We start from the raw sequence: 22204 nt of genomic DNA, 5'->3' as shown, positions 1-22204 counted from the left end.
ATTTAATTTGTTAATAACAGTATTATTATTAAGCATTTTGCCTGCCCATAGGTCCTGGGACACAACTCCTTAGGTTAGAGTCTGGAAATGTTTCTTCAACGTTAATCTTCTGCATTCTTCTTGAACTCCCTATATTTTCTTCTATGTTTCAAATCATTGGTCAGTTATGTTTTTATTCTTCCTGTTCCTCGCCTTTCTTCTATTGCGTTATATGAAGAAGACAATTACTTTGTACGAAATACGTAGGTTAAAGCATCTTTTTCTTTCGTATTCGTTTAAAAATATTTTTGTTTGTTACTCTCTCCGTCCATTTCATCCAACATCATATTTCGAAACTATTTAAGTACTTCTTCCTCTAACTTCCGCAATATTCAAATGGTCTCCGAACCATGAAATCCCATACTTCACACACATACATAATTACATAATTGACTAGGAAATATTTTATTAATACATTTTACCAGAGCTTCTTTCCTGGAAATATGCAGCACCGACATCTTTCTTCTCAAGTTTAAAAAATGCTATCTCTCTAGCCACTATTATAATTTGTGAAATCAATTTTTCAATGTAAATTGATATGAAGCCACAGTGAATCATAAATTTAAAGGTATTATGATCAATAGTCTGCAGCACCTGGTAATTTCTTCCAGTTGTTTTAAGACTTGGACGCTTTCCTTAGAAGGATGTTGCCTCTAACTGCAGCAAACATGTGGACTTATGGTTGCTCCGGTATCATTTTGCGATTGATACCAAAAGCAAGAAGCGGTCTAGAAATGAAGAGGGTGTGTCTGGAAAATACAGTAATAACATATTCATGGTGAGTATGGTTTTACATGTACCTATCCTTCCAGTAAAAAGTACTTTATCTTACTACTAAAACTATATTATCAGTTTTAATTATAATTATTTTATTCATAAACAAATCAGTAAATACTGTCTAAGATCCACGAGCGACGAAGTAGTGCTTACTTTAGTATAAAGTTTCCAAGTTCAATCACTAGTGAGGATTTAATGAGTTACGTCATCTTGAACTAATATTAAGTGTAATGAAAAGACGTGGGTGTATGTGTGCTATGGTTGCTGGTCCTAAGACTTTGTAGTCTACGTATGTGTATATTACTTTCTAAAATAGAAACTATAATCGACTCTATCTTTTGAACCTACTTCCTACAGAACTTTATACTTCAAATATCAATATAAAGCCAGAGTGTTCTTACTCTAAACACAAACCACCATATGACCACGGTCTAAATCTATTTATTCTGACCTTTTCCAATCACATCAGACACTGTTCAGAGTAGAAAGCAAAACTAAGTCACTTTTAAACGACTTGGGTTTCGCTCTCGAGAATAAATAAGAAGAAACAAAAGCCCAGATAGTAGGTATTCTGATCGACTTAAGATCCTCCAAATTACAAGACAAGAATATTTCAAATTGGTTGATTTGGAGTTTAGTATTTTGTTCAGCACCCAGGCTATATGAGAGGTGGAACTGCGGTTTAAGATGGAATCCGAAGCAACGTAATGTGTTCAATGCTCTCCCACGGGGAATTGAACCCAGACTCCATCTATGGAAATCTCCATTGTCGTGTGTTAGCGTTGTTATTTCTGGCGCATAAGACCTGAGTCCGATTCCCTGAATTAAACTGTAGGTCCGCGTCTCATATAGCTTTCGTGCTGAATATGGACGCTAACTGCTGATATGTTCTTTTTACGTATATACACAGAATGTTTCATAATTTTGGAAACATTCGGAAGATTCATCTCTTGCGCATCGTCAAAGAGTGTTCACAAATCATATCACAGACCATTCGACATGTTCACCAGAAGCTGGTGATTAGGTTCCGCCAATGCGTCCAACAGAAGGGCAAAACATGACGAGCACGTTGTCTAACGATCATTTCCTCTGTTACCACATTTATGAGAATCCATGTATTCATATACACGGAAGTAATCATCCCCACAAATCATAACTTAAGAACGGAAAACTGGAAACATTGATTTGCAAAAAAAAAAAATAAATAAATAAATAAAAATAAAAAATAAATAATAATAATAATAATAATAAAATAATAATAAATAAATAAAATAAATAAATAAATAAATAAATAAAAATAAATAAAATCTTGTCCTGTTCTAAACACTAATGCAGCATTCGCTCGGCAAACCGAAAATTAAGCAGAAAAGGAAAATAAGAATATATCTTTTGCAATATATCAATAAATACCATCTAAGCACACAAAACAGAATTACACGCACCTTACATTTTATTTATTTATTTATTTATTTATTTCATAAGGACAACACAACAGGCTTAATGCCCAGTTATAGTGTCGTATACAGAATTATTTAAAATACACTATTATACATACACAAATATACGTTATCTAGTTATACATAAGTTATTGCATGATAATTCTTTTGAACTTGTTCTCTGACATACTAAACACATCTATTACATGAAGTCTAATCATTTCATTATATGAAGCACACATTCTCCACAGAGGAGACTTATGTAATATTTTTGTTCTTGCTTTTCTACAATAGAATGTCCCAGCGTTTGCTGTTCTAGTCTTACCTGTTGGGACACGTAATAATATTTCTGAAACTAATTCTGGACAATCAATTTTACCATTTAATAATTTATGTAAGAACAACAACTCAGCCTTATACAATCAACTGCCTAACTGAACTCAGAAAAGGACCATTGACTAAACTATTACTTATCCTACGCATAATCTTCGTGACAGTTAAGTAGTTTTTCTCAGCGACCAACCCGTCAACCGCAAGTTCCGTAGAAAGTGACAAATTGATCGTGCAATTATGCTGTCACTATATTGTTCACAGTGTCGTCTCCCACGTAAAAATTCGTTTCAATTTACCAAAAATTAAATATAATCAAACAGGGATATGATATCTTCGACATATGTGGAAGGTAATGCTATACCTCCCACTTAGTCTTTCGGACATGTCCTGTACAAACCTGCCTCAATAAGGATTCATATTATTATGCACACGGACGACTCCTTTAAAAAGCATTCCAGCGGTCTTTTAGACTTCACTTCATACTGCAGCAATAGTGATGTTTCTGCATACAGTACCGCTGCGACTATTTCCCATTTCACACGTAATTAAAAAAAAAAAGAAAAAAAAAAAACAGCTGATCGCGTTGTTCTTGTCTATTCGCCAGCCGACAAAATAAGTGAAACTGGGAAACTATATAGCATGGAAATGAACAATGAAAAATCTAGTCATGAGAAAATGAAATGAAATCTTTGAGTTTTACGTCCCACGGTTATGCCGGTTAGGCTAAAGGAGACGGTGATTATGAGAAATGAATGAAATGGTGGAATGAAGAAAGTGGGAGGAAACGGGAGAACCCCGAGAAAACCCACGCACACGGTGTTTGTCCACCACAAAGTTCATTTGGCGGGAGCAGGGTTTGAACCCGGGACCCCATGCACTCTAGTCATGAGAATATCCAATGGAAATGCGCCCTTACGTGTAAGAGTAGAACAGAAAATTTGAAGATGTCGATTATTTCACGTATCTAGGAAGTATTTTGACGAAAGACACTTATTGCACTAAAGAGACCAAGTCAAGAATTGCTATACACAATGACGTATTCAACAAGAGAAGATTACTCTTAACTAGCAGGCTTAATATTGGATTAAGGAAGAAGTTGTTCAAGTGCTACATATAGAGCATTAGACTATATGATTCAGAGACTTGGACATAATGGAAGTTAAAGAAATATTTAAAGAGTTTGAACAGAATGGTGTTGGAGGAAGATGGAGAAGAAAAAATGGACAGAGAGAGAGTAACAAATGAAGATGTTTTAAAACGGAGAGAAAAGAAGAGGACACCTTTAGCCAGCATCCTTCGTAGGAAGGCCAATTGGACTGGATACATCTTGCAAAGAAACTGTCTTCTTCATACCGCCTTAGAAGTAAAGATGGAAGGAAAGCGATGAATAGGAAGAACACAATTGATCGATGATTTGAAAGATAGAAGAACATATTGGGAGTTAAAAGAGGAAGCTGAAGATCGTGAAACGTGGAAGAAACATTTCCAGGCCCAAATCTTGAAAAATATCATTAATCCTAGGATCTGCGAAAAAGCAGAATACCTAATAATAATAATAATAATAATAATAATAATAATAATAATAATAATAATAATAATAATAATAATAATAATAATAATAATAATAATCTGCCAATACCATGCTCTGTGGATGGCAGTTTCAGTCCTTTTACCATCCCAGCACTCGCTATAGGTAACTTAACTTTAGGTTGGTACCATAGGAACTAACAGAGAAGTGAATATTGGTTTGTGTGGTCATCGTTTACTCAAGTTATACTGCGAGATCCATCTTTTACTGACCGACCGAAATAAAATTACAGTACGATTTAGATCCTGGAAACATTCCTAAAGATTAAAACTTACCTTGAAGTGACTGGGATCACACAAAATGATAACTTCGAATCCCTGTCCTGGTGCTAAAGGTAATGCACCATGGTTTTCTTCTGGGCCCCAACTCTGACCTTTCAAAGAATTCCTTGTCACATATCCTTCAGGGAATCGGGGGCTTAGATGAAGGGCAATATCGTCCCGTGGATTTACATTAGGTCCACACTGAAGATTCACAGCAAACCTAAAAAAAAAAAAAGGTATCAAATAGATTTAGAATGCAGCAGAACTTGTTCAAAATATAAAACTTGCGTAAGGTGAAATTGTCTAACGCAAATAAACTGTCCACGCACTAGTGCAGATCAAGACGTTATAGGAAGATTAATGGTTTGATATTAATAACACTAAAAAAATATATATATCGGCATGTAGCAACTGCTTAATAGGAATTTCAAGTGAGAGGTAAGTTGAAAATGCATGCAATCTTATACGTTTATAGACATGTTGTTATAAACTTTACAAGGTTTTTCAACTGTGAAAACAATTCTACAAACTATTACTACATTACGCACATAGATACAAAAGACGTTCTAGTGCAAAACTTTTGCACTAGTAGAACGTTCCACACAAGAGTCATTCGAATACAAGGGATTAACATTAACAATAGTTTAAACCTCGCCATTTGTAAACAGGTTACACGAAAACAGTGGAAAATGAAAGTCTGAAAAGAGAAAAACTTTCATGAGAATTTTCCAGCGATACTAACGATGGAACCAGAGATTGCTGAAACAGTTTAAATCAAATTAAAGAGCATCTGGGTGCAGTAAGTTCGTAAGGGCCCATTAGGTTTACCATAAGAACCACACTGCGTTATGTGACCAGGTCAAAAGTCACGCTGTGTGCTAAATCGAGTCTGGAAATTCCAAATCCAGATGTGAGATATTTCAAGCACGTACCCTCCGCGTGGGGCGTCTTGTGTAATTCAAAGATGATGCACATACTTTACCATTATTGTTGATTTTACTCAAATAGCCTGACTTTTGACAATGTTTCATCCATATTTATCTTACGTGCTATACATCGTTTTTAAGCTCTTCATTATGTCTTTGCAATAAGCTTTAATTAGCCACTTCCTTATTATATTTTCTGAACGACTTCATTTGTTTCGTTGATTTTCCATTGACTTTAATGGTCATATTTCGTAATTTTTTACTATATTCCATTTACTTTAGGACAATTTCCTTTTAGAATATAGAATCTACATAGTCTCTTGTAATTATGAGCTGAATTTCAGCCATCTTCTCCAAGTCTGTTAACACCATTGCAATCGGATAGGCCCTTATAGCATAATTTAGAACTTAAATATTTTTGAAACAAGAAAGGAACACGGGTACATGCAAGATCCTTAAAAGGTAAATAATGATTGCAATATGCTTATACATGAGTATACCAAATTCCATATTTCTATCACCATGTATTCTTGATTTCTATTAAACTATCACACTTAAAATGCTCATGTTAAATTTGTACAATGCAATGAATTAAAGAAGAAAAGGAAGGAAATGTGGAGTCTGTAAGATACAGCGATATACTTGCGTACCGAAAATATATATATATATTTCAGTACAAAAAAAAAAAAAAAAAAAAAATCAAATACCTTTGAGCAGTAGGCGGTGTATTGCCATGTATTCTGACCATCTTTCCTGGATAAAATCCACCTTCCACCAATCCCACATAGGGGACAGGCTACAATTAAGAACAAGAAAACTTCATTAGTTTATTAAAGGATCGTAAACAATAATATTTGCGATAAAAGCTTGTACATAAATTATAATTATACTTCAACAGAAAAAAAAATTAACTATTTACATGAAACATGTGACGATAACCTGCAGAAATATGTATAAGTTATTAAGGATAATGGTCCTTATCTTATGATATCATTTCCTTCTTTTGTGGCCAAACTCGTAGAAACTTGTTCTTTCTAGATAGTTCTATATATAGTATGTGAGGAAGCCACAGTGAACTATGTAAGTTCTTTTACAAAAAAGTTTAATTATAAAAACAATAAGCTAAATGCAAAAAATCCACGAAAAATACAGTAGTTCAAATAAATTCGATTTCTTGTGTTATCATTTGAACAGTTGATGTATGAATTCCGTTTGAAATATTTCTATAATTTTAAACATAACGAACTCAGGACTATTATATAACCTAAAACGTCATAAACAAATAAATAGAATTTCTTACATTTTAGTATCCGGTTCAACGAATTATTATTAGATCATTTCAACATATTCTGACGTCTTCTGTAATCCATAAACCTAGATACTAGAGACCTGCACGGGCCGGGCTTGGGCGGGCCGACTCTGTTATTTGTTTGGGCCGGGCCGGGCTTGGGCGGGCCGACACTGATTTCTCTTCAGGTCGGGCCGGGCTAGGGCCGATTAATTGCAATAATTATTGACTTTCGTTAAACGATAATTAGAATAAAGGCAAACGTTGAAGAAGCGTGCCCGTGAAAAATGTTACAAAATGAAACTTTTAAAATTTATCGGGCTCGGGCCGGGCTTGGGCCAAGAATTTTAAAAAACTTATCGGGCCGGGCCGAAAATCTTCAAAACTTTTCGGGCCCGGGCTGGGCCGGGCCTAGGCACATTCGGGCTGGATTGGGCTCGGGCCGAAAAATTCGGCCTGTGCAGGTCTCTACTAGATACACACCAGACTCACTCAAAGAATCTTCTACATGTCAAGACTAGCCTCTACTTTTTTTTTTATTATTATTATTATTAATGAGTATGGTGTGTAACTAGGGTCTGAATTACTTACGAATCCGTGTTCTTTAGCCTACGCTGCATAATCGTGGCACATAACACTGCAAGATTTAATTTCGTTTCTTTTTTAAACTTAAGAAGACGTCATAGTATGTTAAAATTATTTAATAATAAAGATATTAATCCTAAAAATAAAAATTTAATAAGTTGAAGCGGATACTAAAGGCAAGAAATTCTATTCATTTATTAAATATGTATACTATAATATCCATAAGTAAATATTTATATAAATTGTTTCGAAAACACAACTGCTTTAATACATATCAATGGAAAGAGGAAACAACCGATTAAACTTATTTTTTCTCTTCCTTTATTTTATAAACTTTATTACATATATTATATTAACTTTATTTTATAAATAAGTAACATTCAATGTCACAAAAAAGTGCAAGATTTATAAAAAAAAAAAAAAAAAAAAAACAATACTTACCGGATTGTATATAGGAACCATGGACATGTTGACAGAATAATCACTTTTCACACTAACAGTTTCTCCTGTAAAACATAAAGGCACTGTTTAAAAGGAGCAGAGAACTGCTACAATATAAAAAGCACATTAGTAGCTAATTATTTTATAATACTTTATGCGTTAGTTAACTTGGGTTACGTTGCAAGGACGAGCATCGAAAGAAGTAAATCAAATGACATTCACCTAGAAAAAGGGAAATACTGAACACTTGTCTATCTAAACTAACACTTGACTTTCGTGACAGTCAGGCATAGTTTATTAAATAATAATAATAATAATAATAATAATAATAATAATAATAATAATAATAATAATAATAATAATAATAATAATAATAATAATAATAATAAAAATAAATAAATAAATAAATAAATAAATAAATAAATAAATAAATAAATAAATAAATAAAAGCACATAATTAGAAGATTTTCATTTCTAGAATAAATCATTGGACGAGATCACACCTTCTGCAGCATGAATAATCATTTCCGGAACTTAAGCCATTTCCTATATCAACTTCACATGTTGGGGTCACGGTGGCTTAATCGTAGAGCGCTCACTTGTGGGGTGCCTGGGGTTTACGGTGTGATCTTAGTTCACACCACGTGGACTTCGTGGTGGACAAACAGTTTACGTTGGTTCTCTCGGGGTTCTCCCAATTTCCTCAAACTTTCTTCATTCCACTATTTCGTTCAGTATCATTACCGTCTTCCCTAGCCACGGAGCATAGTTGTGGTACGTTAACAAATAAATAGATCAACTCTGTAAATAAGTATTAAAATGTTAAATCTTAAAATGTAGGCCAAAACGTAATTAACAAGTGTTATATAAATTTATTACGCGAATTGTAAATATAGCACATTATACACTAAAAGTGATAAGAGAAGATTTCCCGGGAAAAGAATAGTGTTGATTTATTAACCAAATAGGAAGACTCAATTTCAAGAAAATAGTATACTGTAACATAAAATTCAAAATAGGAAACCTAAGCATGGACCAAGACCTCTATTGGCAAGTTAATGTAACGGAGAGCAAAGGTATATTAGAATAGAAAATACTTCGTAAACACGGATGAACCTCTCCAAATAGGCTAAACTATTACTGAACTGAAAGAGTGAAAATGAAATGAAATCGTTGATATTTACGTCCCACGGTTATGCCGGCTAGGCTAAAGGAGACTATGATGAGAAATTAATGAAATGGTGGAATGAAGAAATTGGGAGGAAACGGAGAACCCCGAGGAAGCCCACGCACATGGTGTTTGTCCAGCACACAAAGTTCACTTGGCGCGAGCTGGGATCGAACCAGGGACCCCAAACACCAAAGGTAAACACTCTACTACTGAGCAACCGCAGCCCCGAACTGAAAGTGTGTGCGTGTGTTACAGTACATGCTGAAAACAGTCATGACACACTAAAAAAGACTAGATAAGCAAAGTTTTCATAGCAGTATCACTCTTTCTGTTTCTAGCTTTCAGATGTTGACTCTTGGAAAGAACGTAGCCTACGACTCTGTACTTAGAAACACTCTGGTGGAATCTGACTCTCGGGACTATAGTTTCTTTTTCCTCTGATACCCAGCGACACAACTAGGCTTGTTGTCGCCCGGGGCAAGAACTCGCCTTAGTGTCCCCTCCCCCTGATCAACCAAACCAAAACGTTCTCCAACTACACCTGATATTGGCATCACAGTAATTCTCCTATTTCATTTTTTCTTCAAGTAGTAAAAATTGATTTCAAAATTTCAGTATATAATTTAACTTTTACTACAAGATAAAACACCACAGTATTTGATTGCCAAATAATCTAAGAGTAGCATGCTTGACATATTCTTATAGTCTTATTATAACTGCAAATCATAATGTTTTTAGAATTATATCAAAATGTGCATATGTGTAGAATGAATCAACAGACCGTTGCTTTAGGATAGAATATTTAATTATGACAAACAGTCAAACTGTTGTCTTGAGTATTATACTCTGACATTTTGCAAATCTCTTAAATCGATGTAAGTTAAATGAAAACACAAAAAGCTACTAAGATTGTTGGTCTGTAAACTGTACCACACACGAAAAGGGTTGTGTGAGGGGGATGCGAATCAAGTCGCTGAACCTTTTTTTTTTTTTTTTTTAATAACTGTTTTTTTGGGCCACGTCTCTCCTTTAGAGGGAGGAGAGGCTAGGGGTTCAAGTCCCGATTGACACCTCACTAAGGAGGCGAAATTATTATCAAGTTACTGAAAGGTGGCCTCTGACAGATAGCTGCACATGTTGTAAACAAAACGAGAGGGAGGATTGTTCGCCAATCACAGCAGTATTATTTCACGCTGTTGCTAGGCAACGAAGGTCATTGTCCGCGCTGTTGCCGGTAGTTGAGACGACTTGTTAAACGTCCTAAGTTTGTCGACAGAGTTTCTCTCTCTGTTGCGGAGCCTCTGGCAACAGCGCCTCCAATACTCCACGTGCTCTACACAACTGTCAGAAGCCACCTTTTCTTGCACACACACAGTAGACTAATCTGATGTTTTTGTTAAAAATCGTGATTCTTTAGTATTTTTCTGCCAATTTTTAGGGGGATATGCGCGATAAATGGTTCTCTCCTATAAAGGGAAGGATTCATTACTTCCAGATAAATGATCTGACATTTTTTTTTCCATCTTAGTATGAATAAAGATTTAGTATAGGTTAATCATTGGGCGTTTACTTTTCTATCTTTCCGTAAAGGTTATTAGAACTTTTTTTTGTCGTTGTTGTTTTGGTGTTTGAAGCTTTGTTTAAACCCAATGCATCATAGACCAATCTGAGTACATTGCTTAGAAAGAGATAGTTTGGGGGCTCGTTTTCATTCATTTTCTGTTTATCAACTATTCTATTCCTCCTGGGTGCACACAGATCTTAAATGAACCGTTTTTACTCTGTGGACACAAGTTCGGTTCTCGGGATGTTTGCTTTAAACGAGGAATGGTGATTAGAGATTGGGGGGCGAACTTGGTGGCAAACAAATAAATTAAATAAATAAATAAATAAATAAAAACTAACGTTTATACTTTGATAGGCTATTTCAGACCCCAAGCAAGTCATATTGCGAAGAGCCACAGTAACTGTTTTTATTCCTATTTATGCACTGATAGGCTAGTTCACACCAAACTATGAGGATAGACATCTACTGAACACCTACAAATTTAGAGAGGAATATATAACAACTCGATAACAGATACGATAAACACGAACTTGTACGAAGTAGTTACTAGTCACTGTAACAGCCTTTGTGCTGCCAAAGTAGGTCCAGCGCGTTCAAGTTTACATTAGTTTAGGACGGTTAAGGCGAGGCTGGGTTATAGTTTAGCTTAGTTTCGATATCGCTGAACTTATGCTGCGGCATGTAACCCCTACAAACTAGTTTCGCATGTAATCGGTTTAGCAACAGAAATCTGGGTGGCAAAATGAGCAGGCGCGTTGGCAGTGGTATGTACGTGTGACATTAACGTGCTAATTTCTGCATACATGTAGACTTATTTCTTATGTGCATGAGATATTGATTCCTTATTATACAGTGGAAGGGGTAGCGTGATACATTTGTGATGACGAGCATGTCTTATTGCTACATATCGTGCCGAAAAAAAATCACTTCCATGTATGTCACAATAGGAACAACAACCTTGTGAAGAATTGGTAATTATCATGAATCGGGACTTTTGAGTCATTACACAATTTATGTACAGAAACGATGTACTTCCAGTTATTAAAGGAAACCACTCAGATCATCTATCTCTGCGAGAATTTTTAGTAGAATTCGCAATCAAGAATTTTTTTAAATGTAAAATGAAGCATTTTTTTATTCCCGTTAAATATTTAATATCTGTTCTCAGTCTGCATAGAAAAAAAATCACCTATCTTCGAATCTGTCTATTTCGGTATTTACTTTTAATACATTAACTATCTGATATAAATAGAAATTCTCAGCATTCACAACGTTACTATGCGGTACACCTGCGTCAGTGTTTTGTATTTCATTTTACACACAGTCGAACTGCATGACACTTCATGTAACTTACCAAATAAAATAAACGTTGGCTCAAATTACTCACTAAAATCTATTCAAAAGAAATCAGCTGGAAATCTTTAAAAATATTTGACAATATCCAACGCAGAGTCTAGTTCTCATTCTTCTTCCTACGTCATTGCACTTTCTCTACTACACTCTGTGCTACTACTCACTGTTTTACACGTTATCCTCCTGAGTTGCAGATCACTCACGTAACCATATGATATCCTGTGATTGACGTCACTGGCCGTACCTTAGCCCCACCCATCTGATGACTCAAAAAGCCATTTCCAAAAATTACTAATCCGATTGATTAAATCATATCGCAAGTACGTTTTTCTTCCTTTGTTTCTTTCTACTAAGGGTGGAAGTATCAACATTTATGGAATGCTATTTATAACAGTAACACAAAACGATTCCCGGGCCAAAGAAATGAACTTGTACCAATAACTGTAGACACTGTAGAATTATGTCAAACACCATCTATTAAATTTCTAGGAGTATATATTAATGAAGATTTAACATGGAATACTCATGTTGAATACATTAATACTAAACTCAGTTCACTCTGCTTTGCATTCCGTAGGTTGCAATGTAGTTTGTGCAAGGAAGCTGTCATGTCCTTATACTATAGCAAAGTTTTTTCAATAATAAACTATGGTGTTATATTTTGGGGGAATTCGAGAATAAGTGCTAGTACATTCCGAATACAGAAAAAAATTATTAGAATAATGTTTAGCAAGCCTGAACGATCCTCATCTAAAAATATTTTTAAAAAATATAAATTATTGACATTACCTAGTTTATATATATATCGCACAATTATGTATGTAATCGAGCACAAGGATTTATTTACTTTAGCTAATACGATTCATTCATACAATACTAGGCAGAATTGTAATATGTACATTATCCAACAGAATTATGCAAATTTTAGCAAAACTGTGTATATGAATTGTATAAAATTATATAACAAATTACCAACAAAGTATAAGGACATTAACGAAAAACGGATATTTAGAAATACTCTGTTAGAATTATTGTTAGAAAAAAGCTATTACTCTGTGGAAACTTACCTTACTGATAATATATAGAGAATGTAAATCATATCTGACAACTGTAATGCTTAATTGAGGATTGTCCTCATTTGTAAGCTATGAACAGGCAAATAAATATGAATATGAATATGAATATGCATCTATACCTATGGTCACCACTGGCGTAGTAGAATTTTATCAAAAGGGCAGGGGGCCAAACACAATCTCATATATTTTCAGGACACGAGCGCTGATAGTACTATCTTAATAAAGTAAATGTTAAAATTTCCGTATCTTGCTCAAGGGCGATCAATGAAAAGACCGAAATTCCCCCTTGTGTACGCCACTGATGGGCGGCGACCATCAAGAGAATAGTAATATTCAAGTATTATTGATAACACTTGGGTCTTAGCTTTTAAATATTGTTGGGGCATGCAATGCCGTGCCGTGGTGGGGGGCGAGCAGGGCAACGGCTCCGGGTAAGAGTCGGAAAAGTTCGAGAGCAAAAATAAAACAAAAAAGGACAGAAAAAGAAAGGAAAATATTACTCATGTTAGGAAAATGCATGTGCACATACCAAGGATGTTATAAATAGAGGATCTGCCCATATGTATCGTCATCCTATTAAATCAATGAAACAAAAAAAACGAGCATTGGCACGTCTGATTGGCTATTCTCATATCCGTCATCGTCTGATTGGCTACTTTCGTTTCCGCCATGATTGTTGGCTCAAAACATTGTGATCCTATTGGGCGGAGTGGGCAGAGTAGGGGTGGCGAAACTGTGAGGTATGGCTTCAAGATTTTGTTGTAAGGGCAGATCCTCTATTTTATAAGATCCTTGGCACATGCGGTATATACAATGGAAGGAAAGGGTAATAAAAAGTACTCAAAATCAAGGAAAAGCAGGATTTATATTTTAAAAATATTATTACACTTCACGCCAACCATGGTGGCGCTTCGTAGTTGATCTGTCGACCTCACTCATATGTGCGGGGGCGCCGTCGTTACTCTCGTCCCGGGTGCTGGTTTCCACGGCCGCCGATTTTCCCCGGACATGCTACATTTCACATATGCAAGTTATTTTTTGAATGCACAGCATGGTTCAGTTTAGTCTCATTTAATAGAATACATTTAACGATTTATCATAATTCACCCAGTACAAAGAAACGGTCAATTTTATGAATACGAATTTCCTCCCGTTCAATCATGGAAGTAGTTAATGTTATTTGTTTATACAACTTAATAGCATTGCATAGGTTGTACATTAAGAATAATCTGAAAAATTTTAAAAGCGTATTTCTTCTACATTTTTTTCCTAAATGATTCCCTAACACATTCTGGATTGTTATTATCCTGGTGCATGCTAAATAATTGCGTATAGATTGATAATACGTGCGGAAACTGATATGACCTCGAAAACTACGTCCAATCCAGTGTTGGGAAGTAACGTAACGCAAGTAACGCGTTACTTTTTAAGTAACGTTTCCTAGTAACGCGTTACATTTTTCCAAAGTAACTGTAACGGTAACGCGTTACAAATTATTAAGTAACGCACCTAGTTTGCGTTACTTTTTTCGCGTTACATTTCGGATGAGTAACTACAATATATGTATATTTTTTTCGGAAACAAATTTTTCTTTCCTGTTAGTGAATTTCTCAGAATGAAACAATCGAGCATGAACTACGTATGTCAGTGACCGACAGTCACAAACACACAGAGAAACAGATAAGTTCGTAGTGCCACTTGCTGTTTTTTGAAGATGAGGACAGCCTTAGGGAAATCACGTGTACTGATTGCAAGCACCTGGAAGATTTTGTCGTAGATTTTGTCGTAGCTCCAAATCAATACATTCAGTGAGTGAACTAGGAGTGCAATGATACCGGTAGTCTATTTTACTTTGATTGGTGTTGTTTTTATAAAAATGGAGAACGAAAATATTTTACCGTTCGAACATTTGAAAGAATACTTTTTTCTTAAGATTTGAGGATGATGGTGGACAGAATTTAAAAGTAAAGTGTCTCCAATTCGAGTCGTGTCTATCCCTACGAGTAACGCAGTATGGCATTTTATCAATGTTACATTATATGAAAATATTCATATATCAAGTAAAAATTTGTCCTTGCATTCACATAAAGCGATTCAGAACGTGCAATAATAATAATAATAATAATAATAATAATAATAATAATAATAATAATAATAATAATAATAATAATAATAATAATAGCGGTAGTAATTGTACTACGGAAAATTGAAGCCATATTTTTTTCACATTTTTAAAGTTTCGGACCTAAAAGTAACGCGTTAGTAACGCGTTACTTTCGAAGTAAAGTAACAGTTACTTTTGGAGGGCAAGTAACGCGTTACTAACGCGTTACATTTTAAGAGAAAGTAAAGTAACTTGTAACGCGTTACATTTTTACAAGTAACTTACCCAACACTGGTCCAATCATAGTACTTGCTATCCTATTATATGGAAGTATTTCACTACCAAATTCTCTCCCAGTGTCTTAGAAGTTATTTCTTAAGCCATTTACAGACGATCAAATATTCCATTATATATATTATATCAAATATTTCCTCAAAGTGGAATTTGAACTTGTACGATACCAAGTTGTATGCAACTTTTGGATTGGTTATAACATTTGATACAACTGTTCTAAATTAGAACTTGCTCTATTCTATCCAACATTATCAAAGAAAGCAAACGAAAATCGCTATGTGATGTCACTAAAATTGAGTATAACGTGGACACGGAAAGCAGTTGACTGTTTTGTAATTTCAACTTTGGTTCATCGTTTGGTTCAACTAGTTTTTGGTTCATATAAACTTTCTCTCGTCATAAAATTTTGTTTCTTTTGCCCTAAATGATTCTTGCGATTGTGTTTGACAATTTCATTTTTTGCCCAATTACCTTTACGTACTGCTGAGGCAAGTGCACCCTCTTATTCAATAGAATATGACGGTCACACAGACAAATACTTTAAAGATGAGTTCGATAAGGAAAAGTGCTGTAAGAAAGTCAAAGGTGTAAAAAAGATTGCCGTATAGAAAGGACTTACATTTGATGAGTATAAAGACTGTTTGTTCAATCACAGGGACTACAATAAGATAAATTTGATTAGGAGTTATAAGCATGATATATATAGTATAGAAGTAAATAAGTTAGCTTTAGGTTTTGTAGATGATGAGAGATGTGTTTTAAGAGATGGGATAACTACCCTGCCATGGGGGCTTTATAAGATATGAGTTGTAGATGTAAGTTGCAGATACAAGTTAGGTAATCTATCTATCTATCTATCTATCTATCTATCTATCTATCTATCTATCTATCTATCTATCTATCTATCTATCTATCTATCTATCTATCTATCTATCTATCTCTAAAAAGTTGTGGAAAAGGTTCTGGAGCTGTTTCGATTTTCAAACTTTATACATTTTAATCTTATGCCATCCGTAACCATTTTCCACCAAAAGAGAAATACACCATCTGGTTTCTTCTTAGTAATATTTGGGTATTTCTCTAATAAGTTCTTTCTTTGTAAGAATATATGTTTAAAATGCTCTAAACCTAAAATCATCATCCACTTCTTCAATCTCTCTTTTCTCTTTATTATAACATGCTTTACACTCATTGCGTCTTATGTTTCCATTTTTAAAGGATATATATACACTTTATGGATGGAACTATAAAGTACTGCGGTCAGTCATCAGTTGGAGGAGACGGGTGTGCTAGAAGTTATAGGCAGTCAGGAGTGAACGGGAGGTGTGGCCCGGAACCTAAAAGCAAGAACTATTGAAAGAAAATGCTCTTATCATCTACAATATATTTTATTCCGAACACTATATCATTAATAAAAATCTCATTGTAAGTAAGTGCTTCTTTATTAGCAACAATTTTGGTAAAACTTATCACTCGCTTAATCAAATGTCTATACTGAGGAAAAGGAAAACGTTCTCTAAAAAGTTGTGGAAAAGGTTCTGGAGCTGTTTAGATTTTCAAACTTTATATATTTTAAGCTTATGCCATCCGTAACCATTTTCCACCAAAAGAGAAATACACCATCTGGTTTCTTCTTAGTAATATTTGGGTATTTCTCTAATAAGTTCTATCTTTGTAAGAATATATGTTTAAAATGCTCTAAACCTAAAATCATCATCCACTTCTTCAATCTCTCTTTTCTCTTTATTATAACATGCTTTACACTCATTGCGTCTTATGTTTCCATTTTTAAAGGATTCTTGGTGTTGTTTTAATTCGTTACAAGTAATGCACTTCTTCATTTATTAAGTATAAAATAGATACTTGTTGTTAATTTATGCGCATCACTCAGCTTCATTCATTTCTGAGTATAAATAATCTGGCGGCGAAGAAAGGGGCAGAAGTGGCCCAGAAGTTAGTTACCTTAACTACTCTTGAAGAACATCAAAAAATTGGAAAACGTATGTGGAGACTTTTGCAGCATCGGCAATAACAAGATTCAGATTAAGCACACAGCAATGAACGTACGGAGCGTTTGGAGTAGTACTAGTACTTCTTGCTTGTAAACCACTATAAATTCCGCTCATCACTGATGCCCCATCATATCCCTGCCTTCCGCACCGTTGTATGTCGATTTGGTTGCTAAGTAAGATGTTTATAGTTCTCGGCACGATACTTATCTAATGCGTAAAATCCTGCGAAACTTTCTTTAATTTCTAATCTCGCTTCTTCATAGTTCACAACAACGTAGCGAAGAATGACGCTAACGTGATCAGTTTTTGTTATGTCCAATATTGTATCTACGATTATTGAAAAAATGAGATTTTCGAACATCTTCAAAACTACCTTGTTGATTACTTCTTCCGCATAAAAAATACATAACAGAATATTGTGGTTATGCTTAAGGTTTATCCTAATTGCGATACATTGCGAGAGGTTTTGTATCTTAAAAATGAAATGAAATCTTTGAGTTTTACGTCCCATGGTTATGCCGGTTAGGCTAAAGGAGACGTTGATGATGAATAATGAATGAAAATGGTGGAATGAAAAAAGTGGGAGGAAACGGAGAACCCCGAGGAAACCAACGCACACGGCGTTTGTCCACCACAAAGTTCACTTGGCGGGGACTTTTTGTATCTTAAACGTAACCAACTCCCTCCTATACTCCTGATAGAAGAGTTATACAACATTAATTAAACTTGGTAATTTTAGGCATGAATAAAAAGATACAGGCCTCAAATGTGTGATTGATTCAATGCTTTCTGATTGGTTATGTGGTGTTTGTGAATTAGTTTCTGTGTTGAGACATTCTTGTCAGTTGACAGAGTTCTTAAGCACATACCTGCGTTTCTTATTGAAGATGTTCCACAACAGTCACTTAAGGTCCAATATCAGTGCAAGCACTTAATTCGGTTGGGATCCAAAGGTTATTTGATGATCAGTCACTCTTTCCGAACTTTAACCGGTGTAGACTACCCAGACAACACAATGCACGTACAGTACCCGTATAGTACATGTACAATTGCACGGGTGTAACATGTGCATCATCTGTATAAATGCACGCCTGTACATGTGATGCACATATGCGTCACAGATCCTATTTGACATCTTCACGTGCGCAGAACATGTGCAATGCACACGTCCTGCTCAAGTGATTTACACCTACCGCACAGGTGATTTACACGTAGCACGTATTCGATTTACATGCAGTGCACAGGTGATTTACATGTAGGACAGAGGTGATTTACACGCAGTACCCAGATGACTTACATGTAGGGCACAGGTGATTTCCTCATAGTACAGAGGTGATGTAAAAGCATATTCAAGATGTAACGAAAAAAAGAGTTCATATATTTGGTGCCTTACACAGTAACGCCATCTATAACACCAATTTTTTGTCCAGCTAGCTGACGCTAGCTACTACCCGAAGAGGGTTACGCCCTCTGTAGGGGAAAATGTAAGAAAATGTGAGGAAGCAGTGGTGGGGATATGGGTGGTCCAAAAACTTTATTGTACGTACTTTAGCGGTCTTTATGGCCTTTAACCATAAACATGAGGTAAGGTAGGTACATAAACTTCATTGAACTGCTAATGATATCATGTGAGATGATGAAATGAAGTGCGAAACTCATCACAACACACAGGTTTTGTTAGTGAAAGAAATGCAAGTTATCTTCTCGCCTAGGGGCGACACTAGGCGTTAATGAAGACATAGGAGCCCTGTTAGTACAGAAAGATCTACTGTGCGTATGATGGCCATATGTGAGGTAGATGAGCGGCTGTAGTATATGGCTCGTAGTAGACGGCGTCAGGGTGGTCTGGAGGTAAAGTGTAACGGTTCAAAGTGAATAGTAATGTGAGCGGAGGAAACAGAGCGGCAAAGGGGGAGGTACTTCGGGCATGGTCGTCAAAAGTTTGCTGAAGAAGTGGATGATTGTTGTGCAGGCGCTGGATGATATATTTAGTGCGTAGTGTTTCTAAATGATATAAGATGTGCGGAAATGTAAGTCTATGATAGAGATCTTGAGTAGGACTAGGTAATTTGATACGAAAAGCGATTCCCAAGACATGACGTTCCAGGATGAGTAATTTCTCATAGTATGAGGTCGGAGCAGATATCCAAGCTGTAAATCCGTACGTGAGAATCGGGCGGAGAAAAAACTTTGCATGTGTTAAGAATTGTATGAGTACGGAGTCCCCAGGTAGTTCGAACAAGACTTTTCAGAAGATTGAGGCGAGAGTACGCTTTCTTGGAGATATCTTTTAGATGTGCTGTCCAGGTTAGATGATGATCGAAGGTTACTCCTAGATATTTCACACTGCGAGTAACTTTATGTATTTTAAGTGATGACGTAGATTATGATATCCAAATGGTATACGCAACACAACAAACTTTGACAAGTTACATAAAAAACAACATCCCACAAATGGCAGAAATTGAGTATTTCACTAACGGTTGTGCATCACTATAAGAACTCTAAATCCTTTGTGAATTTGTATCATCATAAAGTCGATTTTCAATTAAAAGCCCTGTAGTCATTTTTTCGCAACGAACCATGGCAAGTCGCTCTGTGATGGTATTGGTGGTACCATAAAGCGAACTGTAACTAAAGCAAGCCTTCAGAGAACTGTCAATGAATACATCATAAATGCACAAGCAATGTACAGCTACTGCAGACACCTTCGTTGGTGGCATTCGGTTTTATTTTATAGCAAAAGAAGGCATGCAAACTATTCGAGAACAGTTAGCAGACAGGTTTATGACTGCAAAGACAGTCCCAGATACGAGACGTTTCTATTGTTTCAATCCAATGGAGATTAATGCCAAATTCGTGAGTGTGGATAAGGAATTCTGTCTGTCAACCAGATTTTCAAGGTATGGGTCAGTAACTGCAATAGCGTGCAAGTACAAGAAGTGGTAAATTGGGCTAATAACCGAAATGTTGTCAGAAGATGCTGCTCTCATGTTCTGCACCATTTTGCTAGCCACAGAACACAATCTCTTGCTTTTTGCCTTTTACAAATGTTCTCTGCCAAGTAGATGTAACCACGGCCACAGGACGAACATAAAAACTGTCAGATATTTCAAGCAATTTAGCGAAAACAGTGGAGAGTACATATGCAAAAGTAGATTTTCAACTGTACATACTATAACGGTGGTTTTATTTCTTTAATTTACGCCAATATTATTTTCATACCTGGTATTTCGCATGTCACAGGCTCTGAAATAAAACATTCAACTAATCACAAATTTATTTCTTTTTTACAGTTCTTATGAATTTCCCATCACCATTTGTTTTACTATTGAATAGGTATGTTGCTACGGTTCCTCACATAAAATTTCATGCAAATTGAGATGGGGCTGATGAATTCTTGCAATTACAATGTTAGGCATTTTTTTTTTTTTTATCTGCGGTTTTCTTTTAACTTAGTTATGATTTTCTCTTTTCTATTCTAAATGTTTAAAGAATGTAGACTACAAATTTGCCAAACGGAATTTTAGAGTTAGGTTCACAGCTGGCGCAGCTGCATCGCTATGAATAGAGACTATGTCGAGTAGTATAATTTTCTTCAGAAAGCATTACTCGATCACAATGTAAAAGTTGAAGGATTAAGTCGATTCGTAGTAAAACTATGATAGCTGTTGCATTACTTTCTGTACACGTTTCGAAATTATTCTATTTTCTTGAAGGCTACACTGATATGAAAAACTAATAAAATAAGCCCTCCCCGTTATTCTAATGAATAGTACGAGCACCTTTGGTGCACAGAGTTCCTGGTTCAATTCCCAGTGAGAGCGCCTTGAAATTTGGACGCATTAAGTTGGTTTGAGTTCCACGTGTGCTCTTACAGCGTCGATGCTGAAAGGGAAGGCTAAACACTCCAATCAACCAATTAGTGAATCAACCGTGGAACTCCACATCGCCTGTAAGCAGCTCTCCTAAACAATAAACAACTGACTATATATATACAGGATGGTAGGTAACTCCACCGAAAAACTTCAGGAGGCGGTTCCTTATACGAGATGAAAGAAAAAAGTTCTAATAAACAAGGGTCGAAAAACATCTCCTTTCAGAGTTATGAACTACCGAAAATTCGAAATATCACGTTTCTAAACGCCCTGGCTTAGAAACTATAGGGCCTATCCCAAGCGGTTTAAGGAATTACACAGGAACTGGTACACGCTCTATCTAAATGTCCATGTTGCAGAATTCACCGGTACCTGAAAGGAACACACCACCAGTACTTAAAGGAGTATCCGTATACTTTAACTTCCTTTTTACAGTTCCTTTCACCGATAACGGATGGTAAAACGGATATTTAGATGAAGCACAAACTAGTTCCTGTGTAATTCCTTAAACCGCTTGGGATAGGTCCTATAGTTTCTAAGTTAGGGAGTTTTGAAAAGTCATTTTTCGAATTTTCAATGGATCATAACTCTGAACGGAGACATTTTTCGGCCCATGTTTATTAGAACTCTTTTCTTTCATTTCGTATAAGGAATCGCCTCCCAAAGTTTTTCGGTGGAGTTACCTATCGCCCTGTATATATACACATATATACACGTACATACGTTCTAGTATAACTCTGAAGCACCTGGAGTAATTTCAAATGAATTTGATGCAGTTACGACTTACTATCTGGAAAATAATACTGTGAGGTTAAGAAACCCCTACCATTCCTACAGGTGAAGAGGGAGACGACACGTAAGAATAATCAACAATGACCGAAATTACTACCGAATCCATAGTTTTCGGAGTTGCTGAGATGAACAGTGACACTTCCTATATCGTTTAAATCCAAATTCAGCCCTGCAACTTGCGGGAGGTGGAGATATATAAAAGTGATCGAAAATGACGGATATCAGAGAGCGATCCAGTAACAGTAAAAACTGACTGACTAACGGAACATTTTACTATTTTT

The 22204-nt window shown here is 35.6% G+C and overlaps 1 protein-coding gene across 3 annotated transcripts in view; it reads right to left on the bottom strand.

Annotated features, from left to right (window-relative positions):
- Positions 1-11949, bottom strand: part of LOC145663889 (uncharacterized) — a 57430-nt gene extending 45481 nt beyond the window's left edge. Inside the window, exons 1-4 of one of the 3 annotated variants that reach the window (XM_081730043.1) lie at positions 11769-11949; positions 7677-7741; positions 6070-6158; positions 4449-4656 (exon numbers count right to left, since the gene is read on the bottom strand). In XM_081730043.1, the coding sequence (XP_081586169.1) occupies positions 4449-4656; positions 6070-6158; positions 7677-7703 (324 nt within the window). In that variant the 5' untranslated portion in view covers positions 7704-7741; positions 11769-11949. The remainder of the gene's footprint in view (positions 1-4448; positions 4657-6069; positions 6159-7676; positions 7742-11768) is intronic. The other 2 variants (XM_081730044.1, XM_081730045.1) reach the window with 2 other exon arrangements.
- Between the last annotated feature and the right edge of the window lie 10255 nt (positions 11950-22204).

Source organism: Thermobia domestica, chromosome 11 (assembly GCF_964235325.1).
Source record: "Thermobia domestica chromosome 11, izTheDome1.hap1.1, whole genome shotgun sequence".
Classification (NCBI taxonomy): domain Eukaryota; kingdom Metazoa; phylum Arthropoda; class Insecta; order Zygentoma; family Lepismatidae; genus Thermobia; species Thermobia domestica.
This window is presented reverse-complemented; position numbering and strand designations above follow the sequence as displayed.